At 34.3% G+C, this 13,264-nt stretch overlaps 1 protein-coding gene across 5 annotated transcripts; it reads left to right on the plus strand.

Moving 5' to 3' along the window:
- Nucleotides 1–3,727: 3,727 nt before the first annotated feature.
- On the plus strand, nt 3,728–12,985 carry LOC132168693 (potassium transporter 11). 5 transcript variants are annotated; one of them, XM_059579710.2, is made up of 9 exons: nt 3,728–3,917; nt 4,612–4,958; nt 5,522–5,747; nt 6,662–6,907; nt 8,286–8,336; nt 8,457–8,717; nt 8,835–9,002; nt 10,194–10,448; nt 11,897–12,985. In XM_059579710.2, exons 2-9 carry the CDS (start codon nt 4,830–4,832, stop codon nt 12,940–12,942), a joined length of 2,382 nt encoding a protein of 793 aa, XP_059435693.2. In that variant the 5' UTR covers nt 3,728–3,917; nt 4,612–4,829; the 3' UTR covers nt 12,943–12,985. The 5 variants fall into 5 exon arrangements, with proteins under 5 accessions (XP_059435693.2, XP_059435690.2, XP_059435691.2 ...); XM_059579707.2 differs by having other exon boundaries at nt 3,728–3,909; XM_059579708.2 differs by lacking the exon at nt 3,728–3,917 and adding an exon at nt 4,048–4,405.
- The last annotated feature ends 279 nt before the right edge of the window (nt 12,986–13,264 follow it).

Below are 13,264 nucleotides of genomic sequence, written 5' to 3' on the forward strand. Positions count from 1 at the left end.
TTACTCATGATTATAAGCATATATTATATCTATATCACATCCATGTTAAACTGTCGTCTCATAATGTTACATGCGCTTTATAAACAACTGAGTTCACTATTTAATGACGAGTACGTCATATGCATTTATACTCACCAAGTCGTTGGACTTACCATTGTATTATTATTATTATGTTTTTCTCCATATGTACAACTATGTGGTTATAAATAGTTTAACAGAGATGGATACCACAAAGCTTCTGGTTATTGTGTAGGACTAGGGAGATGCTTGAGGACTTATTATGAGCTTAGGCGGGGACTCATAGTAATTAATATGTTGCGTTATGTTGTAAACTTAGAGCTTTTATGCATGTCTGCATATTAAGGTATAACATGAATCCCTTGTAAAGATGATGATATGTATAGTATTTTAGCTATTTTTGATGATCCTTGGTAGATACTATAATTATAATGATTAATGTTTGTAAAATCTTTTGTTTCTACTGTTTAGTATTCTCTCTTTTGAGGAGTAGAGGTCCCCAAATTTTGTTCCACGAGGGAGAAGACTGAGAGACGAACCGTGAAATGAATTACCAGTTAATTAATTTCCGGAGTGTTACACAACTTACACCTATAAAGGCGGTAAAAGTAGGGGTAAAAAGGGGCACAAACCTCAAAAGGCCTCTCAACCCTTTTCAAACTCCTACATAAAAAACGACTACAATAAGTACCCATCGGATTGAAAACCACAATAGCAAAAGGGCACTGAGAGAGGCCAGATCGAAGCCACCATAGGAGTAATGCTTTCTTTATTCATTTTGTAGTGGTGAAGGTTGGGCACAAATGGTGAAGGTTGGCTAAAAGATGGTGTTAACCGTGCAAGCATATGACTATAAGTAAATATCTGGCACTATTTTATTTTATTTTATTTATTCTGATATGATAATACTAATCAACTCTTATTAAAAAAAAGTTAAACGCTAATTAGTATGGTATAATGGTGGTGGATAAGGGTGTTGAATGAGCAAGCCGTCTGCGAGCAAGCTCGGGAACGGCTCATATAAGCTTAGCTTGACTCGATTATTAAATGAGGCATTTTGTGAACATAAATACTGGCTCAAATATTACACGAAGCAAGCTCGACTCGACTCGGTTAGGCTCGTGAGTAGCTCATATAAGGCTCGAATTGGTAGTTATTCACATAATTGCTCATATTAATATTAAAAATTGATGATTTTTTTTTCCTAATAGCATCATTTTATTATAAAATGATGCATATCCTCTCTCTTCGAAACTAAACGTCTTGTTGTCTTGACTCAGGCTCCATACTCGGCTAGTTAGGCTAAGCAAATATTCATATGCAAGCTGACTTTTTGAGCCGTTTAAGAGTACTTGAAGTTTAAATTTATAATAAAAAAATAAATTAAATATAAGAGCCAGCTTGCGAGCTGACTTGGCTTATTATGAGCTCAGGCTCGATTTTTTTTTTGGCTCGAGCTCGAGCTCGAGTAAACTTTAAACGAGCCAAACCCAAACAAGGAAAGTTCACTTTCGCTCACACCCCTAGTGGTGGAATAGTAATAATAATAATAATAATAATAAAAAAAAAAACATGATTTCTAACATTATTCTAATATGAGAAATAAGAAATGACTACTAAATCTTTTCACGTCAACCTTTGTGAGATATTTATAAAATAATTATGTAGTATGATACATTACTCAATTTTACTCTGTTACAATTTAAAAGGAAAAAAAAAAAAGAAGACAAAATGACATTTTATTTAATATTTTAAAAAGAAATTAGTAATATAGAAGCTTAAATGTATTAATTGATAAATATTTAGAATATAGTTTGACCGATAAAAGTGATTTTTTTTTTTTTTTTTAAAGAGTGTCTAGTGCTTGTGTTGTTCGTTAATTTTTATTTTATAAAAAAATAATAATAAAAAAAAGAAAAGAAAAGAGAGCCATTATTAAGAAAAATAGTATATTTGATTAACTTGACTAAGCTCCAAAGTAAACTCAAACTCATTCAAGAAATCAAAGGGGATGTGTGAATAGTAACATGTCTCCTTCTAAAAGAGGACATTTTCACTATTTAAATATTCTTAATTTTAATTCTAGTCACTATTCTTGCAAAATATCACTATTTGAGCGCATCTAATTAAATAGAGATTTTTTTGGCCTTAAAATATCACACTAAAAATGTCCCTAATTCTAAGGTTTTGTTTTTTTTTTTTGGTGTGTGTAGTCGTAGGCTTGAGTTCTGTTTGAATTCGATGGAAATGTATAATATATATATAAATTAAATCTTTTGTAAAAGATAATAACTTTTACAGGAATTTGGCACAAATCAAGTTTTTTGTGCATTATATTTGAGTAATGCTATAAGTTTCTCTTGTGTCATTATTATATCCCTCCAAATATGATGTGACTCTTAAAATCACCATTCGACTTGTGATTAATCAGTATTGAATTTTGATCAAATTATGATTTTAAAAGCTACTTCATTTTTTGAGAGACACGAGAGTGATACAATTAGGACTTCTAGAATTACTCATTCTATTGAGATGATGACACATTAACATGAAGCAACAAAAGTGAGTGTTGTAAAAACAACAAATCTATCACTTATCCATAAAATTCAAAATTCAAAAAAAAAAAAAAAAAAAAAACCATAAAATAAAGAAGAAATCAAAAGAAAAAGTTATGTTTTTACAACACTCACTTTTGTTGTTTCATGTTAATGTGTCGTCCTCTTAGGACCTGTTTGGGATTACCTTTGAGAAGCTTATAAAATTCTCAATTTTATACTAAAGACAATTGCAAAATCTTTTAATGATTTAAAAAAAAGTCAAAACTTTTTAGATTAGGATATCATTATAACTTAAAAAGAGGATAGAGACCACAATGCCCAACAAAAAAAAATTAGTAACGGTATTTTGAATTGGGCCTATCCACATGCAAACTACTTTTTTTTTTTTTTTAAATAAATAAAGGTATATCACTTTTATAAAACCACTTAAAAATGACCCAATTGCAAAATATGCACTCTAAAACAAATTATTAATTGATTACCTTACTAATTAAAAATCTTATGTAAGTTTTTTATTTTTAAATATTAATATAAAAAATTACTTAAAACACGTCTTATTATTATTATTATTATGCTGCCATTAGAGCACTAACTAACATTCATGGCATGTGTTACTAGCACCTGCCATGAAGCAATGACCCACCCAAAAAACTCAATTGCACAGGAATGCATGATGAAGCTTTTCCCAATATTGCATCTTTTTGAATAATAATTTTGAATTGTATAAAATATAAAAGCATAAAAGAGATATATTTTTAAAAAAAATATTTTACATTTTAAAAAAAGAAAAGAAAAAGGGAAATCTAAAACAAAGTAAAAAAGAAAGATTGTTGTATAGCTCCAGTGCAGACTCCAGAGTGCAGAGTTGAAGTTCCACCATATGAGGCAGTGGCAGTAGGCCCCCCAGAGAAGACATGATTAAGCAACAATACAACTTATCTTATCGTTCTGTACTATTTATTATTTAAATAGAATAATAATGTCAACAGTAAAATAATGATTATGCAGCTTCTGCTAATAATGGTAATAAAAAAGAAAATAATTTTACTATTTGTGCTTCCTTTTCTTTGCTCAGCGCTCGGCGGCGATCAGCCAATCTAAAAAACGTGTCACTCTAAAGAATTACAAGCGAAACGGATTACTTCCACTCTCTTTTGGCGGGGAGTAGTTCGTGTGCTTTTTATTTTTTTTGTTTCATCTTTCAGAGAAAAGGGTTGAGCAAGCAGCCAAAATAGAGCCTGCACTAAAGAAGACTCTGTTTTCTTTTGCTCTGTTTCAGAGCCTCTGTTTTTGCTCCGGAAACCGACTTGGCCTTGGTCGTCTCTGCGTTTTGGTACGTGGGTATGTGAGATTTTTGTTGGGTTTGTGTCATCCTGTGGCTGAGACTGAGCCTCTTCTCAAGCTGACCCCACTTGGGAATTTCTGACAGAGTAATCAATACCCAGTTCTTTGTCTGTTTTTCATTTTTTATGTTCTTTCATCTTTGCACGGGAGATGTGCTTGAGCTGTTCTGTCCTCTACTGGGTTTCTGGGTTTTCATTGGGTATTCTGTTATATGTTAGCTTTCTTGGTATTGAATTGATATAATTACCAAGAAAACTGGGTCTTTTTGGTTCAGCTTGTCTTGTCGTAAATAAAGTCCGAATATTTGGTTCTGGTTCTCTTTGTTTCTTTTCCTTTTATGCTCTTTGCATCTGAGGTGTGCTTGAGCGGTTCTATCCTCAATTGGTTTCTGGGCTTTTATTGGCTTTCTTTTCAGTTTTGGTATGTATTAGCTTTCTTGATATTGGATTGAAGTATCAAGCGAAGACTTTTTTGTTCATTTTGAGGTTGTCGTGGTGGGCTTATTTTTAACTTGAATCTTTGGTTCTTGCCTTTTCAACTTCTATTTGGTGTCGGTTTCTGTGGGTCAATTGTGTTTACCGAATTGACTCCAATTTCTAGTTATTGGATTTGGATGGTCTTCTCTTTGGAATGATAAGAGTTTTTTTAAATTGGGATATTAGTTTAATTTTCAGTTTTGGTTCATTTTCAGATTTGTGTTGGTGGTACTGTTCTTAGTTGGATTCGACATGGATTTCAAGTGAAGATCAAAGTTGAGATTTTAGGTTTCAGTCATTTCTGTGATTTCTGATTGGTTTGGTTTGAAGGATTTGAGTTTGTGTTCTGGTTTGTGGAATTGAGAGACTGCGGAAAGGGATATCAGAGAGGGTAGGTGGTGAGAGCTGCAAAATCATTTGAACTGAGTTTCAAATGGCTTCAAGAGTGGAGACTGACGACGAGAATGATAACAACAAAGGCAGTATGTGGGTGTTGGATCAGAAGCTTGATCAGCCTATGGATGAGGAGGCTGGAAGGCTTAGAAATATGTACAGAGAAAAGGTAAGAGCAACTTTCTTTTCAAGATTGTCTCTCACATATTGTATTCACTTGTAATTTGTTAAAGTAGGACATCAATTAATTCTTGTTAATGGCATCTTTGCCTTAACGCGTGAACTCTTTTAAATGCCAATTTATAAGTCCAACTTAGATTTCCAATTAGAAGGCGTTGGATTTGTTGAATCTTTTATGCTCCAGTTGATTTTGAGCTATATGCCTTAAGATGCCAGAAATGAATGCATGGAATTAGTGCATGGATGTTGTCACTGGATTTCGGCTTGCATTGCTATTGAGTATTGACTATTATTGTAGTAACTAGTAAGCTATATAATTGAAAGTATTGTTAATATGAGATGTGTACCCGCTAGCCTATATGAAGTGCATGCATGTTGTTGGATTTAGGCTTGCAGTATGCTGTATAACTCAAATAATTGCATACTGTGATATCTGTCCATGCCAAGCCTGTACCAAGGGTAATCCGGAGTAAATTGATGGATTTTGAGGATATTTTAGATGTTGGTATTCTCATTCCTTTTCTTTATTGATGTAGTTTTTTATTAATGTAGAAATTTTCCGCGGTATTGCTTCTGCGGCTTGCATTCCAGAGTCTTGGAGTGGTTTATGGAGACTTGGGCACTTCCCCATTGTATGTTTTCAAAAATACATTTCCACATGGACATGTAGATCCTGAAGATGTGATTGGAGCCCTTTCCTTAATTATATACTCGCTTACTCTTGTTCCACTCCTCAAGTATGTCTTTATTGTCTGTAGAGCGAATGACAATGGTCAAGGTAATTTGATCTTTGCATATTTGTTTTCTGCATTAACTTCTTTATTTGTGCATTTGTAGATTAGTTAAATGAAATTTTTAGTACTACATTTTGATCATGTGCTGGACAATCATCTACTTTTGTTTCTAATCCAATAATAGTAAACATACTATAGAAAAGATGAGTGATGTTATACCTCTCTCTCCCTTTTTTTTTTTTTTTTTTTTTTTTTTTTTTCCCTGTTGGGGGGGAGGGGGGTTTGTTCTTTTGTAGCTGATGAAGTAGATTAATTACCATGATTATTGCTCGTTTCCTTTGAGATAATTGGTGGCAAGTTTTAACTGCACGAGTCGCATCAAATCTGATTCCACACCTGAATTATGAATTTACTTTTTATCTTCTTATCGCCACTTCAAGAGTGAAAGAAATCTGTTTTCTTTTAAGGGATTCAATAATATAACGAGTATATAAAACTAAATTTCTGGCTGAAACGAATTTATTGAAGTCCTTAGCTGTGGGAAAGTAAATACATTGCAAGTACTGATACTGAAGAGAACATAAACTTTGTTAAATAGGGTGCTATATTACGGACGGTGCTATTTTCCTGACTTTAAGCAATCTGGGCTAATTAGTTGGTGTCTCATTTGTAGGTGTTTTATTCAATTTGGAGTATAATATAAAAGGTGTTCAACACTTGTATCCTATTTTATTTAAAAAATATTAAACTTGATTTTCTATATCCTTTATTTTGTATTCAATTGTTTTAACTTCAAGCCCTATTGTATTAAACATGATTTTATATAAATGGTATACGCTGTAGTTGTATGCTGCAACACGACATTGTTTTCATTTTTCACATTGATCGGGCATACTTTTCATTTTTAGGTTGATGATGCACTATTAAGTTCCCTAAACTTGTCCTCTTTTTGGTGAAGGTGGAACATTTGCACTTTATTCGTTGCTTTGTCGACATGCAAAAATAAATACTATTCCTAACCAACACCGAACTGATGAGGAGCTAACAACGTATAGCCGTTCTACTTTCCATGAACAATCATTTGCTGCAACAACTAAGAGGTGGTTGGAGGAATTTGCATTTAGGAAAAATGCGCTTCTTATGCTTGTCCTTGTTGGCACTTGCATGGTGATTGGGGATGGGATTCTAACTCCAGCTATATCAGGTATACCTTCCTTCATGCTGGAATTGTCTATTTATTTATTTGTTTGTCTGTTTGTCTGGCCAGTCTAACTGATTTTTTATTTTTTGCTCTCACATATAACCAGTGCATGCATGGTAAAAACCATTGAATGAGACACTGCAATCAATGAGTGGAATAAGACGAATGAGAAGGGATTTATTGTTTCAAATGTTGCCGAAATTAGTGAGATAGCAAGTGATATCTTGTTTATCACTTAAGGCTGACAAGAAATCTATGGTCCTTTTTATTTCATGGGAATATCACACAATGTCTTGATAGGCATAATGTCTATATCCTTCCAATGATACAACTCAAACCAGGGACCCTGCTTGCTGTACCGGGCGCCTTAATTGCATTACTACCCCAATGTTGATTCTTTTTGCTATCGTTTGTACAAATGTAATAGCTTAAATAATGCATCTACATGCATATAGGTACTCAAAGAAGCTCACTAAGTGAACAGAAATTGTAGTTTATTAATTAAGCCATTATAGTTTTCCTTACTTTCATAAAAAGTTTTGTTGGAAAATGTATGGAAGATAAAATAACACATATGGTTAAACGCAGTTGATTAAATTGAGATCTTATGCCTGATGTAATATCTGAGGCTGCATATGGATCCCAAAGTCCTGTTATTTCTAACTGTACTAATTCGGTGAGAAATTGATGCAAATGGGGAAGATATTAAAGAATAAGATATGCGACATTCTTGTGATATATAAATTTATTTAGAGAGTTCTTGACTTCAATTAATGTTAGAGCTGGCAATTTTCTGTCTGACATACTAGAATTTACATGGACATTCTTGTCTGAAATTTACTTTCCGTCATTCTTTTTCTTTTTACTTAAATTTGAGTTGGTTCTGGGTTTGGTGATCCAGGACAACCAGAACGTTGTATTATGTTAAAATATTTGGCTTTATGGGGGTTGTCGAAATTAATATTTGAAATTTGTCTTATGTGAAAGCAAAACCCTTAAAACTAGTGGCTTCCCAATATTTCTATGCATTGATTTCTAACATTTTTTGGATTTCACTTGCTTCTTTACCATGAGTTGCACCTAATAAATTTTGATCCGGTAAGTAAAATAGAAAGGGAGGAAAGGTTGAGGAAATCAACTGGATGAAATCATCTCTGCCTATTTAAGATTTATGAGGTTATACAAGTAGTTCAGTATTTGCTAATCCCTGTTTTTACTTTTTTTCTTATGCTTTGCTCATGTTCAGCGTGTGTCAATAACTTATAGTATATATCTACTGTCCATATTAGGAATATTCCACTATAATTATAATGTTGTTATTTGCTTGAGTATTTTCTTTCTTGAAAGCCATTTAAGATCCTTAATCCTCCGATCTTTACAGTTCTATCAGCTGTTGGCGGAATCAAGGTTGATCACCCCAGTATGAGTAACGGTATTATATCATTCCTGAAACTAAACATTTTTGTGTATTTGCTCCTGGATATCTGAAAATCTTTTAAATTCTATTAATTTAAATTTCTGTGTCTTTAATGGTCACTTTTATGTGGTGCAGGTGTGGTTGTGCTCGTTGCCGTTGTAATATTAGTAGGATTGTTTAGTTTGCAACACTATGGTACAGATAGAGTAGGTTGGCTCTTTGCTCCTATTGTTCTGCTTTGGTTTCTCCTAATTGGAGGAATTGGCATATTCAACATCTGGAAACATGACAGTAGTGTTCTGAAAGCATTTTCACCTGTATATATATTCCGGTATTTTAGAAGGAGAGGAAAAGAAGGTTGGACCTCCCTTGGAGGGATTATGCTTAGTATAACAGGTAACCTTTCTGTTGTTTCAGTTACTCCATGTATTGTTTTTAATCCATTAAGGTCAATTAAAATCATATAATATTTGGTCTTGTCTGATTCTGATGGCTTCATATGCATTGTTGCAGGTACAGAGGCACTTTTCGCTGACTTAGCCCATTTTCCTGTTTCAGCTGTACAGATTGCTTTCACCGTAGTTGTCTTTCCTTGCCTTCTTCTAGCCTATTCTGGGCAAGCTGCCTACCTTATGAATAATAAAGAGCATGCTGTTGATGCATTTTATCGTACTATTCCAGGTTTGTTCTGATATATAGTCTGTACTGAAAGTAGACCTGTGTGATGCAAGAAACAGTAATGAATGATTGCTAAAGGAAAAAAAAATAGAATTCAAAATTCATTTGTTGAACAGTTCTTGGTACAGTTACTCGGTTTGAAATGTGCCCCAGTGCATCTTCTTTCCTACAGTGACTAATTTATGATAGTTGGCCTATATGTGATACTCGTAAGGCACTTTTTTTTTAAAAAAAAAAAACGCTATGTTAACGTTGTGTAAATTTAGGTGTGAAGGATGCATGTGGAAGTAAATATAAGTTTAGTTTAGAGTTGTGATAAATCACTTCGAATTTCTTTTTGGTTCAGTAGGAAGAATGTCATCAAGTTCAGAAAAATAAAAGCAATACTGAAGATTAATTAATAATGGGTTGATGACATTTATAGCAAGATTATAGCAATAGTCTTAAATACCAAAAGTACCCAAAAATTATTTTTGCCTAGACAATCTCCTTCCAACTTCATGTGGAAATATCATAAAGCATTTCAGTCTGGGTTAAGAAAAATAAATTAAAATAGGAAACAATAAAGGAAAAAAGTTAAGATATTTATGGTGTAGGAATCAATGACTCGTTCGTCATTTTACAGTTGCACGTGTATGGGAGAAATTTTTGGTCTATCCTGAAATCAGAATTTCCATAAGGAAAAGGCTTTTATACTATACTTTTGTATTGGAATTTCACAAGATATTTCTAAATCTGAATAATATGGCGCAAATCATGATGCACGGACCCAAATATTGAGTGGTGGAATACTTCAGGAATAAATCCTCAGAATATTGTTCTCTTTTTTGATAGTTTTCAGACTCTGTTCAATGTTTTGTTGAATCTATTAACAAATGTTATCCCATTTTTGGCATCATTGAGTGACCAAACTGTTCTTAGGGCTGAATCTTTACCTGTTGGATCAACGTTAAGCTACTAAACATTTGGATGTTGTGTTCATTTTACCTGTTAAAAGTTGGGTTCCTGAAGAGGGCGCTTGTGGCAATACTCTCAAAATGCTCTCATCGTAGCCTTTCTTTTCTCAGATATTCGTGTGACATGTATGAACTGTTTAATGTGGCAAGGATTTTTTGAAAATTTCTATAATGTGAATACAATGTATAATAAGGCAAGGGTTTCTCTGATGGATACTTATTTAATCTTATTCTGCAGAAAGCATATATTGGCCCGTATTACTTATAGCAACTGCAGCGGCTGTAGTTGCAAGCCAGGCAACTATATCTGCAACCTTTTCAATAATTAAGCAGGCTCTTGCTCTTGGCTGTTTTCCAAGAGTCAAAGTTGTACATACATCCAAAAAGTTCCTTGGCCAGATATATGTTCCAGATATTAATTGGATACTTATGATTCTTTGCATTGCTGTGACTGCTGGATTCAAAAATCAAATCCAAATTGCAAATGCTTATGGTAAGTTCACCTTCTTTTTAATGTTCTGAAGTTTCATTCATCCATCTTCTTTGATTCTGTTTCAATATTTTTCTGCTAGGAAATATGTCAATGCACATCAATGTTTATTCTTAGGTTCTATATATGAAACCCTGCATGAACATATAGATGGTGTCTTTTATGCATTTGGGCACAGATATACTTGTTAGGATTACAGGTAAACGATTTTGTTTCTTTATTTGCATAATGTTGTTTTTAACTTCCACAATCAGAGGCTTTTTGTGAACTCGTGGACCAAATTGTTGTGGATAAGCTGAAGAATTACAACTTTTTACTGATTCGGTTCCGTATTAGTTTGTAATTTCCCCCAACTTTTTTAAGCTGTCAAGATTTACAGAAAATTTTGTAAGGCTTTAAAAAATAGAGCAAATATCCTGTTATTAGTCATAGATTTTGGATGGGGATTGTGAATCAGACATATCATGTCTCATGTTTCTGCAAGTTGAAGTGCATAAACAGCTTTCTGCTTTCCGAATACTTCCTCCGACCAAACTGGTTCTTTTTCCTCAATGGTACATCAAACACTTCCTCATCCAAAACTAACTTAGTGGATAATTCTCAGCATTTCTCACTTCTCAATACCAATAACATAGCGGTTTGAATCATTCCATTCATCTTCAATTTAAACATCTTTCGTGTATTGTTTTGTATGTAATTACATAATTCATGTAGTTAAAAATCCCCTTAAATTACTCTTTTGTAATGATTTTTAAGGGCCAACGTGATGGATAGTTGCGGACTCATGGTATGTAGGTATGAGATGTTGGAATACTCACATCTGATTTGATGTGATTAGGTTAAGTGATCAAGGTGCTACATCAGATAGTAGTAACAAGAGCGAGTGGATATTGCAACGTTATTAGATCCAAACCTACTGGGTTTTTGGGTTGGTTTCTTAACCTCTTCTATCAATCAAGCCCTTGCAGTGAAACTCTCCAAGGTGTCAACTCTCAACTCTCACAAATTCAAATCCCACAAATGGTTTATAACATCGTTATGTCTCAAGATATTGTATCAAGTCCCCACAAAGAGATTCTTTAAGATATTAGCTCTCAACTCTCACCAACCTAAATCCCAACATAAGATGTGACACAAGTTTTATATTCTGTCAACCTACCACTACCCTCTTCCTTTATACTCATGGTCTGTGTGTGCATTATCAAATCAAAAGTTTGTCATTTGTTTGTGTTATTTTCTGACTATTGAGTAGAAACAGTGTCTTGGCAGAATGGAAATTGGTGATTACTTTTTAGCAAACTAGCTTGGCATTGTTTGGTCAAATAATTTAGTTCATATTTATGGAATGCATTTAACTACTTTTTGCCTGTGACATGTGATCATATTTCAAGCTTTTCTTTTTCCTGAATCAAGCTTGCAATCAATTGAGTAATATTTTTGTGTTGCAACAGGAACGGCGGTTGTAATAGTCATGTTGGTAACCACATTGCTCATGATTCTAGTCATGTTATTAGTGTGGCGCTGCCACTGGATCCTTGTTCTGATCTTTGCCATCTTATCAATGGTTGTTGAGTGCACTTACTTTTCTGCTGTACTCTTCAAGATCGATCAAGGAGGGTGGGTTCCCCTTGTAATTGCAGCGGCCTTTCTTCTCATCATGCATGTTTGGCATTATGGTACAGTGAAACGCTATGAGTTCGAAATGCACAGTAAGGTTTCAATGGCATGGATTCTTGGGCTTGGTCCCAGTTTAGGTCTGGTCCGGGTCCCTGGGATCGGACTTGTGTACACCGAGTTAGCAAGTGGGGTTCCCCACATCTTTTCCCACTTCATCACAAATCTGCCTGCCATCCACTCTGTTGTTGTGTTTGTCTGTGTGAAATATCTTCCAGTCTACACAGTCCCAGAAGAAGAGAGATTTCTTGTAAAGCGGATCGGACCCAAAAATTTTCACATGTTCCGTTGTGTAGCAAGATATGGCTATAAAGACCTCCACAAGAAAGATGATGATTTTGAGAAGAAGCTATTTGACGCCCTCTTCTTGTTTGTCCGACTCGAATCCATGATGGAAGGGTGTTCAGACTCTGATGAGTATAGTATGTATGGCCAGCAAACCCAGCAGTCAAGAGATGGGATGTTAGATAACAATGGCAACTCAAGTTCTTCCAACGTGGACACTGCGATATCATCGGTGGACTCGATTGTTCCGGTTAGATCTCCAATGCATGTAAACAGCAGCACTGTATGTTCATCCGGTCAGGCAAGCGGGCAGACTGAGATGGACGAGTTAGAATTTTTGAAGAACTGCAGAGATGCTGGGGTGGTTCATATAATGGGGAATACAGTGGTGAGAGCAAGGAGGGATTCAAAGTTCTACAAGAAGATAGCCATTGATTATATATATGCATTTCTTAGGAAAATATGCAGGGAGAACAGTGTGATCTTCAATGTACCTCATGAGAGTCTTTTGAACGTTGGGCAGATTTTCTTTGTATAATGCTTTGGTGATGATATATACAGTTAAATCCTATTTATCCATATGAGCCAAACTGTAAATTCCAGGGTCATGTTTGTAAGATGCCTCAAATCTTAACAAAGATGGGTTGTAAATCAAGTTAAAACCAAAAAGGATAGCATTTTCATCTACCACCATTTTGCCCTAAAAAGAAGAATTTATAATGTTTCCTTGGAGTGTAACCAGCTTAAAGCACGTCACGTCAGTCGATTTGTTATGGGTGTGATAAATGGGTGTAAATAGTTGTGTTACTTTTTCTACGAATATCTTAACTATAATCAAGTAGATTCATTTTTTATTATTA

The sequence above is a fragment of the Corylus avellana genome, chromosome 1, assembly GCF_965113065.1.
Source record: "Corylus avellana chromosome 1, dhCorAvel1.hap1.2, whole genome shotgun sequence".
NCBI classification, from domain to species: Eukaryota; Viridiplantae; Streptophyta; class Magnoliopsida; order Fagales; family Betulaceae; genus Corylus; species Corylus avellana.

Excerpts from the sequence above, each read along its gene's own strand:
- LOC132168693 (XM_059579710.2), top strand. The coding sequence starts at position 4,830 with ATGGCTTCAAGAGTGGAGACTGACGACGAGAATGATAACAACAAAGGC. Across the intron at positions 8,337-8,456 it reads TCACCCCAGTATGAGTAACG|GTGTGGTTGTGCTCGTTGCC; the intron begins GTATTATATCAT and ends TATGTGGTGCAG. Across the intron at positions 10,449-11,896 it reads CCAAATTGCAAATGCTTATG|GAACGGCGGTTGTAATAGTC; the intron begins GTAAGTTCACCT and ends GTGTTGCAACAG.